This window comes from Epinephelus moara, chromosome 19 (genome assembly GCF_006386435.1).
Source record: "Epinephelus moara isolate mb chromosome 19, YSFRI_EMoa_1.0, whole genome shotgun sequence".
NCBI classification, from domain to species: Eukaryota; Metazoa; Chordata; class Actinopteri; order Perciformes; family Serranidae; genus Epinephelus; species Epinephelus moara.
The window spans coordinates 3,548,825-3,573,949 of NC_065524.1; the positions used below are offsets into that span (position 1 = coordinate 3,548,825).

General features: G+C 44.6%; 1 protein-coding gene across 5 annotated transcripts in view; it reads right to left on the bottom strand.

The window, feature by feature from the left end:
- Window positions 1–25,125, bottom strand: part of polr1c (RNA polymerase I and III subunit C) — a 70,594-nt gene that overhangs the window by 25,586 nt on the left and 19,883 nt on the right. For 4 of the 5 annotated variants that reach the window (XM_050070715.1, XM_050070713.1, XM_050070717.1 and 1 more), the window contains exons 2-3: window positions 20,891–20,962; window positions 1,112–1,219 (exon numbers count right to left, since the gene is read on the bottom strand). In XM_050070715.1, coding sequence (XP_049926672.1) covers window positions 1,112–1,219; window positions 20,891–20,962 — 180 coding nt within the window. The remainder of the gene's footprint in view (window positions 1–1,111; window positions 1,220–20,890; window positions 20,963–25,125) is intronic. The other variant, XM_050070714.1, reaches the window with a different exon arrangement.

Genomic DNA, 25,125 nt, shown 5'->3' on the forward strand with positions numbered 1-25,125 from the left:
GGGGGCAAACACTTTTTCACACAGGGCCATGTAGCTTTGGATTTTTTTCTTCCTCATTAATAAAACCCTTCATTTAAAAACTGCATTTTGTGTTTACTTGTGTTATCTTTGACTAATGTTTAAATTTGTTTGATGATCTGAAACATTTAAGTGTGGAAAACATGCAAAAAAGTAAGAAATCAGGAAGGGGGCAAACACTTTTTCACACCACTGTATATCTCTGGGTGGAGGGGAAGCCTTGATTGAGAACTGTTGTTTGTTTTGTAGTGATGTCAGTTAGATTTGGTTCAGTCAGATCTATGGAATATTAAATCATCCACCTTTGCTTGCTACAACCTAGCCTTTCTTACTCTCAGGTGTGCAGAAACTACTAATTATGAACTTCTTTTAGAAAATACAAAAATGTGAAATTATCGGTTATCTTATCGGCATCGGCCATGAGAAGTAGGTAATTATATGTTATCAGTATCGGCTGGAAAAAATACATATAGCGCATCCCTAAAAATTACATCTTGAATAACGTCTAAACGTAAACATTTAACTTTGCAAACGTGATTTATCTGCCTTACAAAATACAATATATCATCTCTTGTAACATACTAAAATAATGATGTGGTCACTGGGATGGGACCATTCTAAATTCATAGAACCTATGTTATATCTGAAACTTTCACTTTGTCGCATTTCCTGTTTTAACTGGCAACGACTGACTGCATACTTTGCGGACTGTCTTAATCTGTGCTTTGCTGCTTTTGACTTCCATATAATGGACATGGTGTTAGCAGCAGGTTACTGCAGGCAGAATGGCCAAAAATAACGCTTTCCAGTTTGTATTCTGCTTGTTCAACATGTGTTTGACAAATTGATTATCCTGTCTCCTTTGTGTGGGCTCTGCGCTAAAGTGGCAGCACAGTGACTGGCTGTTGTCTCGTTTATTTCTGCTGTGTGCTAGGCTGTTATATCTATTCATATCGAGGAAAATGTCCAAAGTTTATCATTGTTATCAACATACATGTTATTGCGATTCCTTTATTGAGATTGTTTTATCGCCCAGCCCTATTTATGACAACATTACATGGCTGTATGGATATAAGACGAATGCAAATCCTACCTCTGCTAGTAAGATCCTTCTGAAGGCATTGGCGATGGCTGCATCTATCCCCACCATGTCAAACTCCATACTGTTCTCATCCAGATGCACTATGTCAATTCTGAAGTTCTGCAAACAGATAGGACATATTCATTAAACAGGAGTGTAACCTAGGGTTACAGCAATATATTGCTTTTAAGGTATACCATGGTATGAAAATTACAGGTTATCATAACATGTGCATTGAGGAGAAAAAAAAGGAATTGGAAGGAGAATCTTACCTTCTGTGAGGAAGCACAAACTCCCTCACTAACTTTTGCTAAACCCTATTTGTTAGGAAAGGTGGACAGACTCTCACACACAATTTTCTTTGTTTTCTTTGTTTAATTTATGGTTTCAGTATTAACTGAGAAACTCAAACAATAGTACTAAGCATTAGAATTTTTAGATGCAAGTTTTTCTTAAGAATGTACTAAAGATATGCAATAATCTAAGCCATAACCTGTCCGGCTTTGGGTCCTTTGTGGAGGCCATCTTGTGCTGGTACTTAAAGTGGAAGCACGCCTCAACAATAGCCCTTTTATATGGTGTAGGTTTAGGCGGGTTCTCTGATTTGATCGGTCAAATGATGTGTGATGAAAATGACAGCTAATTAAGACAAATACTGACTGATGTACAAATGATTTGCTTACTTTGAATTAGTGCTGCACGATTTGATAAAAATGTGCGATTGCGATTTTGATGGACAATATCGCGATTTGCGATTGCGATTACAATATAATAAATAAAATGGCATCATGAGTCCTCTTGCTTGATTCAGTGTTTCCCCTGCATTATATTAGGGGGGCACTGACCTGACCTGACATAGTTATTGTTATGGACAGTGTGTAAATGACCATCAACAGACTGCTGTTACGCACAGTCAAACATGGCTCTCGCACAGCAGCGCAGCACGGCACTGTACACACACTCAGCCTGTGTTGCATTCAGGCATTGTCACGTAAATGACAAATTCCAGCATGTGAATAGGCCATTGCACAACACAGCAGCATGTCAAGTGGGCTGAGCACAATTGCTCAATTTTTAATTTGTTATTATATAGTTTGTTATGGAGTCTGTGATTTCCCTGTATCTCTTTGAGGTCTTGTCGTATGGCGTAACACTTACAGAAGCAGTTGAGACAGTGAGGAAACGTCTGCTACAAGACAGCTCCCTTCCAGACAGGACCAACTTCACCACAGACCACATTTGTGACCTGCTGGACCTTTGTTTGACCACTACCTACTTCAAGTTCAGCGAGGGTTTCTGCCGACAAAAGCACGGCTGTGTGCTTTTGCACAGCGACAATCTTTGTCAATCGTCCTCGGAAGAGGTCTGTCTGTAATTTTGCGCCCTCCTCCAGCCATGCCCACCTCCATTTAATTTTCACCCCTCTCTCCAGTTCTGCTGTATTAACACCGGGTTTAATATATTTTGCTTCCATCTCTCTGCCCTCCTCTACTCTACTTCAACGCTACTTACCTCTCTCTCTCTACTCTACCGGTAGACTACTGCATCCACCTGTTGCACAAAACGCACACGGCAGTGTTTCCCCTAGGATGAAGTTGTAGCAGCGGAGGTGAAGCACACGTGAATTTTTTTTTTCATGTGTGAAACTTTTTTGTATGCTTGCAAAGCACAGCCTGCTGGGATGTTTCTATGTATCTACTGGCATCAGAACGGCTCTTTAGGACTAAACACATACAGTACATTTGTGCTAGGGATGGAACAGTTCATGAAAAAAACCTGAACCGTTCGGTTCTACTGTTTCGGTTCGGAGCGTGTGTGTCGTTCGGTTCATGAGCATGCGCAACTTTTTCTTTTTTTTCATACGGAGGTGCAGGGTAGTAGTAGCAGTGACACTCCTGCCCAGAAGGGGGCGGAATGCACCATATAGTTGCTGGCCAACCGCCATAAGAAGAAGGAGTGTAGCATGCATGTTGTGGAGGCGTATTTGTGGACATGGCGAGCGGAGAAAACCGTAACGTTAATGACTCAGAGATAGAAGATGCACCAGCAGGAGTGTATCGGTCTGCAGTATGGGAGCATTTTGGATTTAGTGTGTCCTATGATGGCGGTAAGAAAGTTGTGGATAAAAGTGCAACTGTGTGCAAGCACTGTGCAACGCGTGTTGTTTATGCTGCCGGCAACACGTCCAACATGTCAGCTCATATACGGAGACGTCATCCCGGTGTGTCACTCAACAGCAGCTCAAAGAGGAGAGTGTCGGGTACGGAACAACTTCTACTCCCCGCGGCTTTTAAACAGCCGTTAAATGAAAAGTCCGACAAAGCAAAAGCCATAACTGAAGCATTGGGGTGTTTCATAGCCAAAGATATGCAGCCTTATGCCATGGTGGAGGGTGTTGGATTTCAGCGTATGTTAAAAGCAGTTGAGCCACGATATAAAGTCCCCTCCCACAAACACTTAAGCGACACGATAATTCCCGCACTTTATGAAGAGACACGAAGAGAAATTGTGAAAGAGTTGTCTGACACAGCCTATGTAGCTCTTACTACTGATGGATGGACTTCTAGGGCTACTGAAAGTTTCCTGACTGTAACTGTCCATCACATCAACTCAGAGTGGGAGATGAAAAGCTCCATTTTACAGACCCGCCCCCTGTATGAGAGCCATACAAGCCAGCATCTCTCTGAAGCACTGACAGAAACAGTGACAGAATGGAAGTTGGCGAGGGGCAGCAGCACAATCCCTGTTACTACAGACAATGCAAAAAATATCGTGAATGCAGTCAATGCAACAGTTGGACTGGGGCCACACATTGGCTGCTTCGCACATACTGTTAATCTTGCAGCCAAGAATGCAGTCTCAGTAAATCAGGTATCCCGACTCCTCGGAAAAATCAGAAAGGTGGTAACATTTTTCCATTGGAGTACAACAGCCAGCCATGCCCTAAAAAACAAACAGGTGATACTGGAATTGCCAGTTCACAAGCTAATACATGATGTCACCACACGTTGGAACAAAACGTATGACATGCTGAAGCGTTATGTGGAACAACAGGCTGCCATCTATTCTGCCCTGATGAACAAGGATGTTAAGAAGAATGTCAAGGACATTGCTGTTTTGACTGACAGTGAGGCAAAACTGGCAGAGGACCTAATTAAGATTCTCAAACCTCTGAAGACTGTGACAACCCTGATGAGCATGAGCATCCATGATCATCCCTCTGCAGAAGATGATACTAAAAACCATGACACCAAGTGAAGAGGACAGCTCCACCATCAAAGATGCTAAGGCAGCCATCACTAAAGACCTGGGAGGCAAATATGGGGACCCTGATCTTCAGGACTATCTGCACAGAGCCACAGCCCTGGATCCAAGATTCCAGTCCCTGCCCTACTTGGAAGAAGCCTCTGTTCAGAAGATCTAGAGTGATGTCACCAGAGAAATCATGGAAATTGAAGAGCAGGTATTGTTATTTTTTATTTTTGTAATTATAACTAAATTTAATGTATTTTATCATCATTACAATTTCTCCATTTTTTAAACTAAACAGAATATTTGAGCCTTTGCAATATTTTTTTTCTTTTCCCTTTGTCCAGTAGAGAATAATTTTAGTGTCTTTGCTGTTATGAAAGTGTTTGTTGTTATCAATATTTTTAAAACAACTATGCTATTTGTCATTTTATCATGCAGGGTCAACCCAGAGAATCCCAGAGGGCCAGCTCATCCTCATCTGGAGAGCCAAAGGCATCAGGGATGTCATCTCCTCCCCAGAAAAAAATCTGCCATGGCAGAGCTTTTTGGAGAGCTCTTTACAACAGAGGAGAGAACCACCAAGCCTTTGTCCCACATCATTCAGGAGAAAGTCTCAACATACAAGGTCACAGGCTGCATTCCCGTGGATGCAGATCCACTTGCTTGGTGGAAAAGCAATGAGCATAAGTATCCTCACATTGCTAAGTTAGCACAACGTTACCTTGCAGTCCCAGGTACATCTGTACCAAGTGAGCGAGTTTTTTCAACCGCAGGGGACATCGTCACTGCAAGTAGATCTCGTCTCTTGGCAGAGAATGTGTACAAATTGATCTTCTTGCAAAAGAACATGACGATAAAATGAGCAGAGCAGTGATGAACAGTGCAGTGCATGTGTTAGTTTTGGTGTATGCTGCATTTTATATTGATGACCTGATAATTTGGGATTATTTATTTTGTTATTTTAGATAGCACAGTGACACTTTAAGTTTGATAAGAAATCCAGCCTTATTTCTTTGATTGTATTTCAAACACTGCACTTTAATTTCAAGTGGAAAACTGATCTTTCCATTAAGAACTGATAATCAGGGAGTTGAAACATGCTGACATTGTTTTTGTGTTGATTGCAAACTAAATCTACTAGTGTTGATAAAGCTTATGCTTCACTTTATGTTGATGGTATAATGTGGTTATAAAAATGGTCAAGTTAAATTCTTTTGTTTGCAGACTGTGCACTAATTGATCAAAGCTTTAGGAGCCATTTTTACTTTTTATTTTATAAAATATTTTTGTAAGAACCACAGTTAATAAATGTGGATTTTATATTTCAGTCAGTTCAGTAGTTGGGCCCAATATGCACAAAAAGTGAGTGGATAAGCGTTTGTTAAAGATAACGTTCTTTGGCAAATAAATGAAAGGCATGTTGAAACTAGCAATGTTTCCTCTCTTGCATGCCAGAATCTTACCTAGCTTTAACCTAAGACTGTCACAATGATGTATCAAATGTCAGACTGCCTCATTCTTTCAGTTTTTACATGAAAGACATAATTGATTTTTTGTTAACTGTAAATGGTGGATTATTGGACTTCATGGTGTTAAAAACAACTATGTGAACCGAACTGAACCGAAAACCGTGACCACAAAACCGTGATCTGAACCGAACCGTGGATTTTGTGAACCATTCCACCCTAATTTGTGCACAGTAATGAGCAGGTGAAATGTCTGTCTAGCTTACATATGAGGTGTCTCAAGATTTAGGAAAAAACAATTTTATTGAACATAATAAAAGTAAAAAGTCACTTGACATGCTGCTGTTTTGTGCTATGACCTATTTAAGTGCTGACAGTTATTTACGTGACAACGCCTGAACGACACACAAGCTCAGCACCAAATGAGTGTTGTGCTGCGCTGCTGTGCAAGCAGTGTGTTTCTCTGTGCGTAACAGCAGTCCTTTGATGGTTATTTACACACTGTCCATAACAATAACTTTGTCAGGTAACAAACTGCGCCGGGCTCGGGGTCAGGTTTGTTCAGGAAAATGCGTCCCGAGTCGCGCTCTAGCATGCTCACCTGTGTGTGTGTGTGTGTGGCGGAACTCCACCATGTGCGATACAGAGAGCAGAGGAGAATTGTTAACGCGTGACCATGTAGAGACAGAAATTACACGATGGCATCACATGATAAATAGTATATTATTATGTTATTATATGAAGCGTCCGTCGTGCAAAATAATCTAAGTTTATGAAGAGATAAGGTGAAAACTACGAACTCGCACAAGTTTTCCGCAGAACTGGACACAAAACAAGTCTCGCATTCTTCTTCTTCACAATTTTCTGGCGGTTGGCAACCAGCTTATAAATGCATTACCACCTTCCCGACCCGGAGTGTGGATATCACCATGGAGAGAGGTGCGCTACATCAGACTTAATTTGAACATAACTGTTTCCATCCCCCGTTTTGCGAATCAACATTTTTTCGAATCAACCAAAACCCGGCTAAAGCAAGCATATTTTAGTTTGTGCGAATCAGGGGATTTTAATTCGAATTTTGGCGTTTCCATCATAATTTTCCAATGCGATACTTCTAGATGTGCATCTAAACAGGCTGATGGAAACATGGCTATTGTCCGATAGCTGGTGGTCAAGCTAACACAAGCTAATCATTCAAACGCAGTTCAGTTGTCCATTTCTGTTGCACATTCACCCACACTCATTTGGATATCAGGCTGTGATGGACACCTAAAGAATAGTGTTGTGTCGTTCGCGAACGAATCGTTCAAAAGAATGAATCTGTTGAGTGAACGTACTGAACTGATTCGTTCATTTCTCAGTTCAGTTGAGCTCAGCAGAGAGCATGCAGGCTGGGAGTGGAACTGCCGATTCGGTCCGTGCGTACAATGAATCACTCGCGAGTCGCGAGGCAGCCAGGGTGCAGGGAGGGACTGCTTACCGCATGACGAATCACTCGGTGAATGAATCACTCGGTGAACGAGTCACTCGGTGAATGAATCACTCAGTGAACGACGTAACCTCGATTCCTGAGTGATTCAAATCATTTCTTCTCAGCGATACACTTTCATAGGCAGGGTTCCTACAGGTTTCTTCAAGTCAAATTCAAGTCTTTTTAAGACCTTTTTAAGACCATTTATATCAAAAATTAATACCTATTTCTCTGCCTATTTCACAGCCCTACCGGCAAAGAAAAATGAAATCCTTGAATTTCAGAGTATTCGTTTATTCAACAAAATAGCAGTCCACAGTACTCCTGTACAGGTTAAATAAAAATAAAAAATAAATTAAAAAATCTGTGGTTGTGTAAACATAAAACAAACATCAGAACAAATGGCGATTTGTTGACTTTTGACACCAGTTCATCTTTGATGTGAATGGCTAACCCAAACTTGGCTATGTAAGCCGTTTTGTCGGCACCACAAGTAAAGGTGCTGGCGATGTCGGAGTCGGGGAACATGCACTTGAAAAGCTCTGAAATACCCTCGTTTCCATTGTAGGACTGGTGTTTGGCGATGGTGTGAAGAGTCCACAACACCTCTGCTTTCAGCGTTGGCGTGGACCCGAAAGACGTGCGTAGATCGACTCTAACATTAACATTAGCTGTGGTCGTAGCAGGAGGGGCTGCAGGAGCACTAGCAGCTAGCTGGCTAGCTGGCGGGAACCCGGCGGTGATGGAAGGAGTTTGTTCCTTTCCTCGGACATACTTCATGTGCTTGGTTGATTTGGCATGAGAGTCTAACGCCTTCACTCCCATTGTTCCGAGTTGAATCCTCTTCTTGCACACGATCCTCTTCTTGCACACGGTGCAGTAAGCCTCAAAAACGTTGTCTACCACAGGTTTTAACCAATGACAGAAAGAAATTTTATCCATCCATGCTTCGTTAAATTTACATTTCCCCATATTCCCAGCATGAATTAAGCAGCTAGCTAACGTTAAAAAACAACTGCTTGCCTTGTTGTTGTTTGTGGTCTGTGTCTGTGTTTGTGTTGTGGTGCTGTTAGCATAGAGTGACCATATTTTGATTTCCAAAAAAGAGGACACTCGGCCCGGCCACGACATAGCCTATTTAAATGATACTCGCAGTTTACTCAAAGATGCCTTATAATTTTAATATATTTAAAATGTATATGTATGGATAGAAAATTCAGTTATATTACAAAATAATATCTCTCAAAGACAGAAATTCAGATAGGCCCCAATAGGGGACACATACACACAAGAGTGTGGCGATCCGAGCCCAACGGTACCCGACAGGTCGGGCCGGGTTTGGTCAAAAATGTAGCTATAAATTGCATTCGGGCTGGGGTTCGATTCAGTCAGCTTTCAGTGAAAATGTAGTGTAAAAATAAATAAAATCCTATTGTCTGTCCTGTTTATTGCTTGGGCACTGTTATTTACGTGACAACACCTGAACATAACACACACAGACACACATTGGCTGTTTGTTTCTACCTCTCCCCTCGCTCGAAGTCTCGGACCTTCCACCACCCGCCTCTGCCTTGATTAAACGCTGAAAATAAAAAAAAGAGGGAGACAGGTTTTTCCTATTTTATCTTATTTTGTTTTATGTCTCCCTCTCCTCTCGCTGGAAGTGTCGGACCTCCTGCCTCCCGCTCCCGTCTCAAACACGGGCTGAGCACCCACGGCGCACGCCCGTCCTGTTAAATACCCTGTAACCGTAACAACTGTGTGGCACAAACTCAGTGCTTTGGTCATTAAATAATGTCGGGCTCGGTTCGGGTTCGGACAGAAATATGCGGCCCGTGCCGCACTCACACACACACACAAACACACGGAAAACCGGACATTATCATCAGTTTATAAAAACCCCCCGGACGCCCCGGACGGGACATGAAAAGTGGACATGTCCGGGCAAAAGAGGACGTTTGGTCAGCCTATGTTAGCGCGAGGTTTTCTTCTTCTTCTTTATTTTTAACGGCAGTTGGCATCCAGCTTATTGGTGCATTACCGCCACCTTCTGTTCTGGAGTGTGAATCAGTCATAGTGTTCGGAGCATTTTCCCTGGGGCTGCATTGCATTCTCAATTATTGGCTCTTTATTTACGTTATTTGATCAAAATAATTGTGGTTGACAAATGAAACTTTTGACGAGAAATGCGATACAGATAAGTTACATACAGGACAATTTTTAAGACCCAGACATCAAAATTCAAGACTTTTTCAAGTCTTTTTAAGGTATTATTTCCAAATTCATAAATTCAATGCTTTTAAGACTTTTTAAGACCCCGCGGGAACCCTGCATAGGGACTGTTTTCTCCAAGCTTACGGCGAATGTAGCCAGGAGTCAAGCCACATGAACACAGTCACACACCTCCCCATTGTTTTAACAGACTTAGTTTCCAGTTAAACAAACTTAAAACGTTAGACTGGCCAGTAATGAGACTCACCAGTGCAGGGCAGACGCAGCAGCAGCAACGGAGAGAGACTGAGTTGAACTACGCAGTACACAGTCAGGGCTCCTCCCGCCAAGCACTGAACGATTCGGTGAATGAATCTTTTTAACAAATCTTTTGAACGTCTCGTCTCGTCGTCCTTCGCTTATCTGGGTACGGGTCGCGGGGGCAGCAGCTCTTCCGAGGGAACCCCGAGGTGTTCCCAGGCCAGCCGGGCGATGTAATCCCTCCAGCGTGTCCTGGGGCGGCCCCAAGGTCTCCTCCCGGTTGGACATGCCCGAAATACCTCCCAAGGGAGGCGTCCGGAAGGCATCCTTACCAGATGATACCGACCACCTCAACTGGCTCCTCTCGATGTGGAGGAGCAGCGGCTCTGCTCCGAGTCCCTCCCGGATGTCCGAGCTCCTCACCCTATCTCTAAGGCTGAGCCCAGCCACCCTGCGGAGGAAACTCATTTCGGCCGCTTGTACTCGCGATCTCGTTCTTTCGGTCACTACCCAAAGCTCGTGACCATAGGTGAGGGTTGGAACGTAGATTGACCGGTAAATCGAGAGCTTTGCTTTCTGGCTAAGCTCCCTTTTCACCACAACGGACCGGTTAAGTGTCCGTATCACTGCTGACGCCGCCCCAATCAGCCTGTCAATCTCTCGCTCCATCCTACCCTCACTCGTGAACAAGATCTCGAGATACTTAAACTCCTACACCTGAGGCTGGACCTCCCCCCCGACCTGGAGTGGGCAATCCACCCTTTTCCGGCTGAGGACCATGGCCTCAGACTTGGAGGTGCTGATTCTCATCCCAGCCGCTTCACACTCAGCTGCGAACCGTCCCAGCGAGAGCTGGAGGTCACTGTTCGATGGAGCTAGGAGGACCACGTCATCATTAAATAGCAGGGACGAGATCCTCCCGTCACCGAACCTGACACCCTCCACCCCTCGGCTGCGCCTAGAAATTCTGTCCATGAAAGTTATGAACAGAACCGGTGACAAAGGGAAGCCCTGGCGGAGTCCAACCCTCACCGGGAACAGGTCCGACTTACTGCCAGCCACGCAAACCAGACTCGTGCTCCTTCGGTAAAGGGACTGGATGGCCCTTAGCAGAGGGCCACCAACCCCATACTCCCGGAGCACCCCCCACAGGATGCCCCTGGGGACACGGTCGTAAGCCTTCTCCAAATCCACAAAACACACGTGGACTGGTTGGGCGAACTCCCATGCCCCTCCAGCACCCTGGCGAGGGTAAAGAGCTGGTCCACGGTTCCGCATCCGGGACGAAAACCACATTGCTCCTCCTCAATCCGAGGTTCAACTATCGACCGGACCCTCTTCTCCAGCACCCTGGCGTAGACCTTACCGGGTAGGCTGAGGAGTGTGATCCCCCTGTAGTTGGAGCACACCCTCTGGTCCCCTTTCTTGAAGATGGGGACCACCACCCCGGTCTGCCACTCCAGAGGCACTGCCCCCGATGTCCACGCAATGTTGCAGAGGCGTGTCAGCCAGGACAGCCCTACAACATCCAGAGCCTTGAGATATCCAGGGCGAATCTCGTCCACCCCCGGGGCCCCGCTGCCGCGTAGTTCCTTCACTACCTCGGCGACTTCTGCTCCCGAAATTGGATGACCCGCCCCCGAGACCCCCGGCTCTGTTTCCTCACTGGAATACGTGTTGGTGGGATTGAGGAGCTCCTCAAAGTATTCCTTCCACCGCCCGACAATGTCCCCAGTTGACGTCAGCAGCTCCCCGCCCCCACTGTAAACAGTGTGAGCAAGTTGCCGCCTTCCCCCCCTGAGGTGCCGGACGGTTTGCCAGAACCTCTTTGGAGCCGATTGATAGTCTTTCTCCATGGCCTCACCGAACTCCTCCAACGCCCGAGTTTTTGCCTCTGCGACTGCCGCTGCTGCGCTCTGCTTGGCCCACCGCTTGGGAACGTCTGGCGGAAGAACCTGTCAAGATGATCTTCAACTCCCACCTCCAGGAGAGCTTCGACCGCGTCCCGATGGCAGAGGGGGACATTGAGTCCGAATGGGCCTTGCTCCGCTCTGCCATTGTCGAGGCGGCTGGTGCGAGCCGTGGCCGCAACCCCTGTACCCGCTGGTGGACACCAGAGGTGAGGGGAGCCGTCAGGCTGAAGAAGGAGGCCTACAGGGCATGGCTGGTCTGTGGGTCTCCAGAAGCAGCTGACGGGTATCTTTTGAACGAATCTTTTTAATGAACTGATTCTAGTGATTCAGTCTAAAGAACTGCTTTGCCCATCACTACTAAACAACATGTGCTTGGAAGTAGTGTGTGTTGAAACTCTGTCCGTGTGTGTGTGTGTGTGTGTGTGTGTGTGTGTGTGTGTGTGTGTGTGTGTGTGTGTGTGTGGATGTGTACATGCTGTTTTTAGACCCTCCTCACTCAGCTCTTATTGGCCAGCTGAGTTTGATAACACTATACTATTGGTGGAACTACCCATGTGCTTCGCTGAAAATCAGAAGATGATTCGTTAAATGCTAACTTATGCCAAGTTGTTGCCACAAAAAAAATAAAAATACTAGAAATGTCCGTCAAGCTGGAAATCCGGCACCACGCCGGAGTACTTTAAGCCCTGCGTAACAACATTGTCATTCCTTATGTCGCAGGAGTGTCTGAGAAACTGAAACTGTCTGAGAAATGAGGATTTTCAACAAACACCACACCCCTGTGCACTTTAAACCCAGTAACACACTGAGACAGAAACTTGTCCACCCCAAGGACAAAACACCCAGACATAAGTAGAGGAAGGGATATGGCCTTTAGGCCGATTATACCGATGCCGATATTGAGAGAGAGCAGGGCGGCCGATGGCCGATATAAGGCCGATATCACTTTTTTCTCCCCCATTTGATAAAATACAATATTTTGTCGTTACGGGTCTCCTGTCCCTCGCCTCAAGCCCAGACTTCACCTGCTCTATGCCTCCTGAATTGTGCTTTTGGATCTAGGACTGAATATGATAACAAATGACACAATACTGTTTAACCTAAATGTTAAAGAGGCAACAGATAGGATTCGTTTTTTTTTTAGCTTGGCGCCACCTAGAGTCAGCGGTGTTGCTCGCACTGTCGCAAAGACCAAATTGACCATGGGGATCAGAGATAATTAAAATGTAGGCTGTAAAGCCACCAGTATACCTCTATGTATATGTAGAATGAGAAGGTGTGTGGACACTATACTAAATAAATGAGTAAAGAGACTGAGCAACAATTATCAGATTTATCTGAAGAAAAAACAAATAGTAATGCAAATAATTATAGCAGAATGCACAGTACTAGTACAAACAGCTCACAGTAAATGATACCAATATGTACAGTATCGGTTCAAACAACAGTAGACACGTAAGGGATAATGTATAGTGAGCCGGTGACTGTTGAAAAATAACTCCCGACAGGGAAATGGAACCCCGACGCGCAGCGGAGTTATTTTTCAACAGTCATCGGCTCACTATACATTCTCACACACACTACTAAAACATTCAAATGTTACAACTGGCATCAATATTATTAAATTGCTGGCAGAGTGTATTGACAGAGGAGAGGCGTTCACCAGACAAACGGGAGCGGAGGAGAGGATTTTACTCCACTTCTCCCGGTCGGAGATGCTGGGTGCCCAGTAGCGGCGGCGGCGGCGGCGGCGGCAGCGGCGGCGGCAGGGGGCCGGGGGGGTAATCACTGTCCGAGGGCTGCCGTAGAATGGCAACGAGGATGTCAGCTGACCAACACTCGCTACCTGGTCCCTGGTTGCGGCGATTTGCGATGCTGGCCAGCTAGGAATGAACTAGCAGCCAGTACAGTACAGTCCTCTCTCGGCTAGCTAACATTTAGCCATGTTACTTACTGATCCATTAGAAAGAAAGCTAGCTGGTCACCGGTGTTGAAGCCTCTTTGGTCACGGAGCTCCTTCCATCTCTTGAACGCCTGACTGAGGTTTACTCTTGTTCTTCCTCTTCTTTTATCACTCTCCTTTTTGTGCATCCTCGCCTCCTCAGACAGAGGAGCTCGTTTTTCACTTATCTCCAAACTTTGTCCGTCTGCCATTGTGCTCCTGATTCAACTATCTCATGCCCCGGCCAGTTCCTCATCAGGACCAGCTCCAGTCTCCAGATTGGCTGACCGACCAGTTTGGCAATACATGACGCATTTCCTGCCGTAAAGCAGATTTTTTCCGCGAAAATTCGTCCCCGGTGGCAGAAGCTTATTGCAAAGTCACTAAGTAACCTATGTAAATGCTGATAGTCTGATTTTACTGTGTATACTACCCTGTGCAACCCACATTATTTTCATAATGATATATATAGGCAAAAATGCTGTCTGTTGCTTCTTTAACATTTATTGAATGTTCTTGTAATTGACTAAATAAAAAAACCACTTAGTGTTTTAGCGCACTTATTAACTCATTGACTGCCAATGACGTCGATTGACGTCATGTCAAATACAACCGTTGACTGCCAATGACGGCGATCAACGTCAATTAGGCTTTTCAACGGGGAGGGCTAGTAGGGGGTCTCGCGCACCTTGTGTGTATATATCAAACTTGTATCTGCACCAGAAAGTGCAGAAAAAGAAGGTGATCGAATAGAGAGAGAGTAGCAGTTTCATCAGTGAGTAGAAAGTTGTTGTTATGTAGCTATTTCATAGGCAAAGCCTAAATGTCGAGTCAAAAACCAGAAACGTTTGTCGGTCAACGAGCCGGAGGAAGGAGGGGCGGATCACGTGATCAGATCATCAACCTTGTACCTGCAGCATCAAATCACAGAAGAAGAAGGCCATCGGAGATTTCAGAGAGTTTCGTCAGTGAGTAAAAAGTTGTTGTGTTACATAGCTATTTCACAGACAAAGGCCTAAAAATGTCAAGAGGCAAATCAGTCAAGTTTAGGCAGCTTACACTAAAACAGAGTATGTTTCGTGGTAACGTTAGTTCTAGTAAGGTTAGCAAGCTGCAATCAGAGGCGCAGGATCACGGTGATAGTGAGTTAACGTTACCTCCGGAGACACCGAAACAACATGTCTCTCAGAGAACAAGCTTGGAGTCTTCAGATCTCAGCGACTCTGATGGAGACAATGGAGAAGAGCAATCTAAGCAATTGAAGCCACGGAGACTACAGGCGCCATCTAAAAAAATGTTTACAAAGTCGCCAAAGGCCTCAGAGAACACAGACGACCCGCCTGGGCCTAACGGTGAAGTTCGGCGTAGCTCATGCCGTGTTTCATCCCAGCATCCAAGCCCAGCAACAGCAAACACCGCAGGGTCAGATGAATTTAGCGAACCTGATCCGGATTCGTCAGATGAATGGTTGCCATCTGGATCAACAGCCTCGTCCCCAGATGCTCCAGACAGACATGAACGAGGTAAGAAGCTAATTTTGATTGCTTTATTTTTTTCTACTCAAGAGGCAATTTGGATCAAGATAGTGTCTTACACTTCTTTATGTTACTGTGATTTCAGACACAGTTCATAGGGAGCCACTGCCATGGAGGCCCACTAGTTCCTCTACTGTAACATCTGTTGCCAGTACAGATGTGGAGGAAGGTAAGAAAAAAAATATTTTTCTGCACACCACACAACTAAAAAAAATGTAATGTTGTCTTATGGTAATTGTATGTACTACCACAATTTACAGGTTGTGCATCGAGCAGAGATCCCAGACCTCCCACTCCCACTCCTGTTGGCAGTGCAGAAAAGAGTATTTTTTTTCTCCATTTTCTCCACATCACACCACAGAAATAAAAAAGATGTATGTTTATGGTAATTGTATATATTTATATGATTTGCAGGTCGTGCATCGAGCAGAGGTCGTGGGCAAGGAGGTGGCAGGCCGCCCCCAGTTGCAGATCCTGGCTGGCATCATGCCGACTGGCGACCGAATAAGATCCCCTTCACTGCAACTCCCGGACCCCGGAATGCCGCCGTGGAGCTGGATTCCGAGCTGCCAGCTGACTTCCTTGAGCTCTTCCTGACTGATGAGCTGCTCCAATACATTGCGGATCAGACCAACCTGTACGCAAGTCAGTATATGCAAATACACCCTGACAGTCTGCCATATAGCAGAAGAAATGCATGGAAACCAGTGTCAGTCCCAGAACTGAAAACCTTCTTTGGACTCAGTTTTCTTATAATTTGTACAATTCTGTAGGACTGTGTGAGCGTCTACTGGAAGTACAAACCAATGTTTGCGGAACACTGAGGAAGAATAGGGGGGAGCCTAAGATCATCAGGGAGGTGACAAAGTCTGACCTGAAAGCGGGGGAAAGAGTCGTGCGGCACAATGAGAGGGTGATGGTCGTAGCGTGGCGCGACAAACAGGTGGTGAAGATGGTGACAACCTGCCACCAAGACAGGATGCAGATGGTGGACGTGTGGCAGAGGGGACACAAAGACAAGGTTTCTCAGCTCAAGCCAGAATGTGTTGTTGCGTAGAACTCCTCCATGAATGGGGTGGATAAGTTAGATCAGAATATCGCATACTACCCCTTTATCCGAAAGTCGCTCAACTGGTCCAAGAAGTTTGTAGCCTATCTGTTTCAAATTTGTATGTTCAACGCCTTTGTCCTCTACAGAGCCAGAAACCCAGGCCCCGGTCAGTGTAAAACCCTTTTAGAGTTCATGCGCAGGGTAGTCACATCCTGGACCACGAAGCAACATGTGGGTGGGAGGGAGGAGAAGGTGGGTGAGGAGGAAGAGGAAGTGGCACGTGTGGGTGAGGAGGAGGAAGTGGCAGTTGTGGGGGATGAGGAGGACGTGGGAGCTGAGGGGGGTGGGGAAGGCCGACGTGGTCCAAGGGCACCGTATAACTATGACCCAGAGAGCAGGCTAGACGGACAGATAGGCAAACACAAACTTGAACACCTGACGCCCACCAGCAGGAAGTTGAGACCAGGAAGGAGGTGTAGGGTGTGTGCACGCAGGGGCCAGCGCAGCGAGACTAAAATGTGGTGTAAGTCCTGTTGTGTCCCCTTGCACGCAGGAGAGTGTTACACCGCTTACCACACTAAGCTGAACTATTCTGTGTAGGGGTATAAGCACGCGCACACACACACACACACACACACACAAAGCACAAAGCACAAACATACATGCATGCACAAGTGTACAAAGGTTCATACATTTTTGTCAAATGTAAAAATTGTAGCATTTTGAAATTTTCTTTTTAAAACCGTTAGTATTTCGGCACCTATGGGCGAATCAAGGTCATTGTTTGTGGCATCGCTGGGGAGAGAGGGGAATACAGGTTTCCATCCACTAGAGGTTTTTATCTTGTCAGTAATGGGCATTTTAAGAAAAGCTGTTAAGGTCTTTATGAGTTATTCATGAAAAACACTGTGAAACAACCGAGCTGAGCTTACTGTCTATAGTGTACCTAGTTGTAAATAAATTCTTATTTTGTCATCAAAAGCCCTTTCTCAGTGTTGTTTTTGTTGTTTTTTAGAAGAGAACCACTGTTCAGATGTTTGAGGTGTCACTAAAGCAAAAAATAAGAGAGTCAAAGTCACTGTTCTGCTTGACAAGGTCTCTCTTCACAAAAAGCTTGTTTTCTCAGTTTTTGGGTCAAAAACTGGCATTTTTGGTGAAACCAACCTATATTCAACTGCCGATTACTAAAGAATGGAACAAGGTAGAAACAAACTTTTTTCCCTGATGAAAGTAGAGAGTCTATTCTTTCTTTCCGTGGTTTCGGTGTTTACATAGTCATAGAACAAAATATTCTGTGGGTCTTGAAAATCAGTCAAAATGCTCTAAAACGCTGGCAATATGGGGCTCTCTTTTCTGAAATTGGCTGGCAGCCAATGAGTTAACAGCAGCATCATTGAGAAAACATTTACAGAAATTACTGTATAAACTTGGTTAAAAAAAATAACCCACCCTCTCTCTCTCCCCCTCTCTCCCTCCCACCCTCTTTCTCTCCCCTTTCTCTCTCCCACCCTCTTTCTCTCCCTCTCTCTCCCTCCCACCCTCTTTCTCTCCCTCTCTCTCCCTCTCTCTCCCTCCCACCCTTTTTCTCTCTCCCTCCCTCTCTCATAACATGAGCATGCTTGTGTTGCAGTTACCAAATTAGTTAAATGGGTTTTTGGTAATCACTGGGAATGGGAACTGGGAAACTTATAAATACCTATTGCAGAGTAATTATGTTCACTATTTCGTTACTGTGCCAATATGTTCTCCATTGTTCTGATGCTAAAACTTGCACAGGGTTAATGTTCACTCACTATTCTGTTGTTACTGCCGCTAATATTTGCACTGATTCTGTCTTATACACTACTACTGCTACACGATGTGCGCTGACCAGAAGAGAAACCTTAAAACAGTGTTAAACTGTTGCACAATATTGGTGTTCTTGAACGTGCCCTTAACACTGACGTCAGCATCTTGTTTGGCTCAAAGAGGGGAGGCTACACACAGGTGCAGCAGAGCAGACTGTTTCTCCATCTCCCATCTCTCCGTTATTCACGTGTAGTGCTGGTGCTGCGATCATAAACAGACTGGAATACCGAGCAACTCACGCCAGTCAAACGCAACTGAAGGCTGTATGTATCTCCGACATGTAGACAAGGTATTTCAGCCCCTTTAAGATGACTACATTGCCAGTTCTACACGTGAATAACGGAGAACTCCTAGCACTGGTGTTTATATTTTTATTCAGTATAGGCAATTAGAAAATGCACTGGAGACAGTGAATGCGCATTTCAAAGCAACTCGAACTCGTTATACGAGTACCCGCGGTGCTTCTCTGATTAGCAAACGTCAGCCCCACACCTGTCACAGCCACTTGTTGCATGTTGCTTTCACTGTCTCCAGTGCATTTTCTAATACAATGCAAACACCAGTGGTACTTGTCAACATGTCGCACAGCCTTCAGTTACGTTTGACTGGCATGAGTTCAGTATTCCAGTCTGTTACTAGGCTCGTTCGGGATGAACTGCGCCTCGCCTGGAAAGTAGACGAGAGCAGGCGGCCGCAGCGTGGGGGCGGTGACAAAAAGCTGCGGTGAAGTCGGACAGTTTCCAGCAGCCTTCAGTCNAAAAGTCCAGTGTTAATATACAGTAGACTCTGTATCTAAAACGTCATCTTGTTGAGTTGACATCTAAACCAATCAGCTGTTAGATCTGGTGAGAGCCAGGCAGTGCAGTTGGTGGAGAGCAACTGGCTCTAAAAACTGCGGCCACCTCGCTCTCGCGGTTTTATCGCCGTCCACTTTTGTAATACGTCAAAGCAAGTCGGGATGAAGTCGGACACAAAACTAACCGGCATGCATTGTGCGCCGATCGCCGGTGATCGAATCTGCGCAGGCCTGACTCATCTCAAACAAACCTAATTTCATTGGCCCAGCTGTGTAGTTCCGCTGGCGAATTCCGCGGGGGGGTCAAAGTCTGGCGGAAACTATTTTCACCACACGAAAGTTCTGCCCCGGTGTGCAAACTTCCATAAGAACCCATGAAATCAACTTTTATATTTTTCCGCGAGAATAATCCACGCGGATATTCGCCCTCAGTGAGAATGGACACTCTAAATACATTTTAGGATCACCCCCCTGTCAAATATGTGATTGGTTGTACAAGGGACTCTTGTGCCTTTTCAAAAAAATTGTGTCAAGGCCATAGATATCCATAGCCTTAAAATTTTTTAATGCACAGATGGCATTCGCTACTTCTGTTTCAGTTATTTGTTCTAAAAGGAAAACCAGCTGTGCATAATTTATGGAGCAAGGAGGGTAGTTGGGTGAATTAAAAAGTTGAGTTATTTCATGAACAGAGTCTAGAAAAAAAGGTGTTTAATTCTGTAGCTATGGTTTTTGGATCTGTGACTAATTCAGAATTAATTTTCAGCTCTAATTCTTTATTGTTGTGATTCTGTTTTCTGCCAACCAGCTTGTTGATGTTTTGCTAGATTTTTTTTACCATTCCCTCTTGCCTCTTCAATAGTATTGATGAAAAAGTTGGCTTTAGCTTGCCTTATATTCGTCATCACTTTGTTTCTCATTGAAGTATACTTTTGTCGGTCTGTCGTAAGACCTGATTTTAAGGGACGTTTCAACACTTGATCTCTTTCTTTCATAAGTTTCCTACATTCTTCATTAAGCCAATGCAGTGTGTCCCTGCATTTCTTTTGGCTCCGCTTTTTCTTTCTTTCTTTGATTCAGCATAATGCTAAAAACGAAGATGTTTAGAAAGAATCAAGTCTGTGTAAGTCCTCCCTCTTCTCTCTTCTCTAAAAGTTAGCCACTTTTACAACCTGATTCTTAATTCCATTAAACTTAACTGAAGAATAAATATAGTTAGACCATCTACCATTCTCCAAACAACTTGGCTGGCCACATAACCTCTTTCTCTAAAGTAAAGGGTGTGAATTTTATATACTTTATTAATCCCCAAGGGGAATGCTGCTCCATATATAGACAGAGGAGCAGAAAGGAGAGGGCAAGAGCAGGGCAAGCAGGGAAATAAGAGAAATTGGAATTATGGATGCAAAAAGCAAATATCGGCTGATGTTCAGCCAATATTCGCTTTTAGATCGCCGTCAGCCTAAGGGCAAATAAGATGACATTGACCAATGGCAGTGGCCAATGTTTTTCTGTTGTGTCACATCAGTTTTTCACAGGCTAAAGACCAGGGCTGGAGGCCAACAGCCACAAACTGAAATTAATGAGCAGGTACAACAGGAACAAAAAGAGCATTTGGCAAATGGGCTCTGTGATCTAACTGTTGTGTACATATAGTAAAAGGGCTTCTAAAGCAGTTTTTTTTTATGTTTTTCATGTGAAAGGTATATAACCTTTCACAGGCACAGAAAAGGCATAGAAGGGAGAAAAGTAACACCAAAAACAAAATAAAGAACAATATAAAAACATTGGTATCGACTAAATTGTTATTTCTTAACATCAGTATTGGCCCAGAATTTTGCATCCCAAAGTGGAGTTCTTTGAAGTTTAGAAAATAGTCTATCAGGCCATTCAAACAAAGGCAAATACATAATTTCCTAAAGTGCATGGGAGGCATTTTCAATAAAAAAAAAAAAGTAAGAGGCAAATCTTCCTCTACAGACAGATCCACACACTTCAGCTATTACCAGCAGCCACTTTTCAGGGCTTCCATAATGGAAATGTACCTTTTGAAAATTTTGCATATCCCATGCATCATCATAGCCAGGGTAGTTGCCAGGGAAATCTGATGTATGAACCTGAAAGCAACAAACAATCATCCAATTAGCAAAAGAAAGGACTTGGCTGCAAACATGAAGGCATCTTTGAAAACCACAGAGCTGGGGAAGTGGAAAAAAAAGAGTTTTGAGAGTTTGTTTGTGAAAGTGACAGTTACGAAGTGTGTTAGTGTGGGGCATTCGTGGTTGCCAACTTTTCAGCTGAGGGATGGGATTAATGATATTATTAGGGATGCATGATAATATCTGCATGTCATCGATATCAGCCAATATCGGCTTTAGAATTAAGAATCAGCCAACATGCTTTTTCTTATTTTACACAATAAATGAATAACAAGCCCCGTTTCCACCAAACACTTTCAGTGTAATACTTTTGAAACCAAAAGTAACCCTTCAGACATGGTACCTAGACCCTATGTCTGTTTGGCATTTCCACCACAAACTACTCTTAAAGGGATAGTGCAACCAAAAAACAAATTCAGCCATTATCTACTCACCCTCATGCTGAGGAAGGCTCTGGTGAAGTTTAAGAGTCCTCACATCCCTTGCGAAGATCGCCAGGGGGAGCGACTAGCACACCTAATGGCTGACGGCGCCCCAGACTAACGTCCAAGAACACAAAATTGAAACCACAAAATATCTCCAACATGCTCATCCGTAGTGATCCAAGTGTCCTGAAGCCCCGACATAAAGAGTTGTTTCGAAAAACGTCATATGAACTCTGTTTTTAGCCTCACTGTATCCTGTAGCTCTGACTACTTCTCTGTGCTCCGCGCTCATGTGTGTGCTCTTGCGCGAGACCAGCGAAAGCATGAGCTTTGCTTATTACCCGTGTTTACATCACGTGAAACGTGCACCGCAGGGGGAGACAACGGTAACCACAGTAGCTAAAAGATAATTTGCACTACGGTCTTTTAGCAAAGGACAGTCCAACATGTCTGAAGACTTTGAAATTGAGGAGGAACAGCTTTGTTGAGCCGTATTTGTTTGAGCCCGAGTATACGGACACGAAACTCAGGCTACTGGATGAAGCAGCCGCCGCAGCTCATGAGCTTAGGCTGGCTGAGGGTTAGCCCTCAGCCAGCCGCAGAATACCGGAGTCGAGCACTGGAAACCTGGTGGTGTAGTTGTTTCAAATGCAAAGCAATGCCAACGGATTAGTAAAGTCTTTGCTGCTCAGACTGGGAATTGGCGATGCCTGCACTTCTTTGCTGCTCAGACTGGGAATTGGCGATGCCTGCACTTGAGAATCTGGACATCAGTACTGACGACACTGCTGCTCTTCAGAGACCGTGCATCACCAATCACCCTGAGCGCACACACGTGAGCGCGGAGCACAGAGAAGCAGTCAGAGCTACAGGCTACAGTGAGGCTAAAAACAGAGTTCAAATGACGTTTTTCGAAACAACTTTTTATGTCGGGACTTCAGGACACTTGGATCACTACGGATGAGCATGTTGGAGATATTTTGTGGTTTCAATTTTGTGTTATTGGACGTTAGTCTGGGGCGCCGTCAGCCATTAGGTGATCTCCGCAAGAGATGTGAGGACTCTAAAACTTCACCAGAGCCTTCCTCAGCATGAGGGTGAGTAGATAATAGCTGAATTTTCATTTTTGGGTGCACTATCCCTTTAAATGTGGGCGGGTTTATTGTCACTCACTCCTCCTTCAAGCACTCACTGTATTTCCTCCTTTATCAGTCTGCACCTCATTTATCGTCCACAGAACATGGTTGCACATCGACATTTTCAGAACAAAATAGAACAGGCTTCAGTGAGAGTCTCTCTTGAGATATTTAAAAATAGCAGGTTTGCGCATTTAGTCCTTCTCAGGCAAGCGCAGGGGTTTAGTGTTGCGAGAGCCCACAGGAACGATGCTCTGTGACGCGCTTTTTTTTTCTCTGAGTGAGGATTGGGATATATGCAGTTCACATAATCCAGTCGAAATTAATACAGATTTTTAAACGCTTGAAGATCCACTCATTGCTCAAAGTGCATGACATCCAAGAGAGACAATAATTGAAATTGAAAATAATGATTGAACTTTGTCTTCCAAACTGCTCCTTCTCCTGTGCCCGCGGACCTCGGGCCATGGACGGGGGCTAGCCATAGTCCACAGAGACTTTTTTACAACCCGCAAGTTGAGCACTGGTTCTTTTTTATCATTTGAAGCTCTGACATCCAAAATTGGTTGCTCCAACTACTTATCTGCTGTGTTATCTATCGCCCCCCAGGCATAAATGGTGCTTTTCGGTCTGATTTTAGCGAGTTTTTATCATCCATCATTCATTACGAAAGAATCCTCCTGGCTGGTGACTTTAATATACACATAAATGATAACATTAACAGCTTCGCTGCAAACTTTTTAAGGATTACAGAGTCATTTAACCTGAACCAGCATATATCTGGCCCCACACACATCAAGGGAAACACTCTGGTTCTGGTTTTCAGTCTTGGGTTAAATTTCATGAATGTTAGCATTGAAGATTTGCCAGTAACTGACCAAAAAAGTGTTTTATTCAACATATCATTCGATGCTGACGTCACTCCAGGGAAGCAAGTAAAAAAATTCACCCATCCTTAACAGTCTCTCAGCAGAAAAATTTTCTGCCGCATTTGACTGCAGTACAGCCCATGCTCCGTCACCTCATGCTGACGCAGAGTCTCTAGTTCATGTTTTCAACTCCCACTGCTCTACAATTTTAGATGAAATAGCCCCCATAATTACTCGTACCATCAGGCCTGTAAACTCCTCTCTCTGGGTAAATAACCAGATCTGCAGCCACAAACGCAAATGTTGAAAAATAGAACGGCTTTGGAAATCCACCAAACTCCAGGTCCACCGTCTCTATCTCAAAGATCTATTAACAGAGCTCAATGTGCTGATTAAGAATGCAAGGGCTGCTTATTTTGCAAACCTGATCACATCCAGCAGGCGAAACCCCAGAGTCTTATTCCAGACTATAAACAACATCATTAGTCCTCCACTCCCCTCAGTCCCTGTTTCCTCCAATCAGGATTGTAACCATTTTCTGTCCTTTTTTTGTGGACAAGGTTGCTGATGTCAGGGCTAGTATCACTCCCTCCAATGCCTCCCCTCCAACCTGTCCACCCAGGCAGGTTTCTCTAAGCAGTTTCTCCTCTGTCCCTCTGCAGGATTTGACTGAGCTAATAGGTGCCATGAAATCCTCCTCCAGTCCACTAGACATCTTACCAACATCCTTGCTGAAAGAGGTTTTTAGATCTGTGGGCCCCAGCTTGGTCTCCATCATTAACACCTCCCTGGAATCAGGCTGTGTTCCTTCATTTTTCAAACAGGCTACTGTGCAGCCATTGCTCAAAAAGCCAAGCCTAGAACCCTCCATACCCAAAAATTACAGACCCATCTCCAAACTGCCATTTATATCTAAAATCCTTGAGAAAGTAGTAGCAAACCAACTTACCTCCTTCCTGACCATCCAAGGTATGTTAGATAATTTCCAGTCTGGCTTCCCGCAGCAGCACTCTACAGAAACAGCCCTTCTCAGAGTGTCTAATGATATCATGATGGCTGCTGATGCAGGCAAATGCTCCGTACTGGTGCTATTAGACCTAAGTGCAGCATTTGATACTGTAGACCACCATATCATGCTAGACAGGCTCAGTAAGTGGGTGGGTGTCTCTGGGAGTGCTTTGAAGTGGTTTCGCCTCCTACCTCAGTGAGAGAAGTTTCTCAGTAGCTGTTGCCCCTTTTGTCTGACCCTGCTCTCCTGTCATGTGGCCTGCCTCAGGGTTCTGTTCTGGCTCCTTTACTGTTCTCTCTGTACATGCTTCCCCTTGGCCATATCATTAGTAATTTCAAAGGCGTTTCCTATCACTGTTATGCAGATGACATTCAACTATACCTGTCATTTAAACTGGATAACTTTAAAGAAATCAACTCACTCCATGAATGTCTGTCTGCTATCAAGAACTGGATGGCCAACAACTTCCTCCAACTAAATGCAGACAAGACCGAGGTTCTGATCACTGCTGATGACTCAACGGTCTCGAAGGTGATCGACCACATCGGGTCACTAACACAAAACATCAACTCAACTCAACTGAACTCAAACTTTATTTATAAAGCACATTTAAAACAACCAAGGTTGACCAAAGTGCTGAACAGGTCAATAGAAATAAACAAGCAAATACAATGAGGTACCT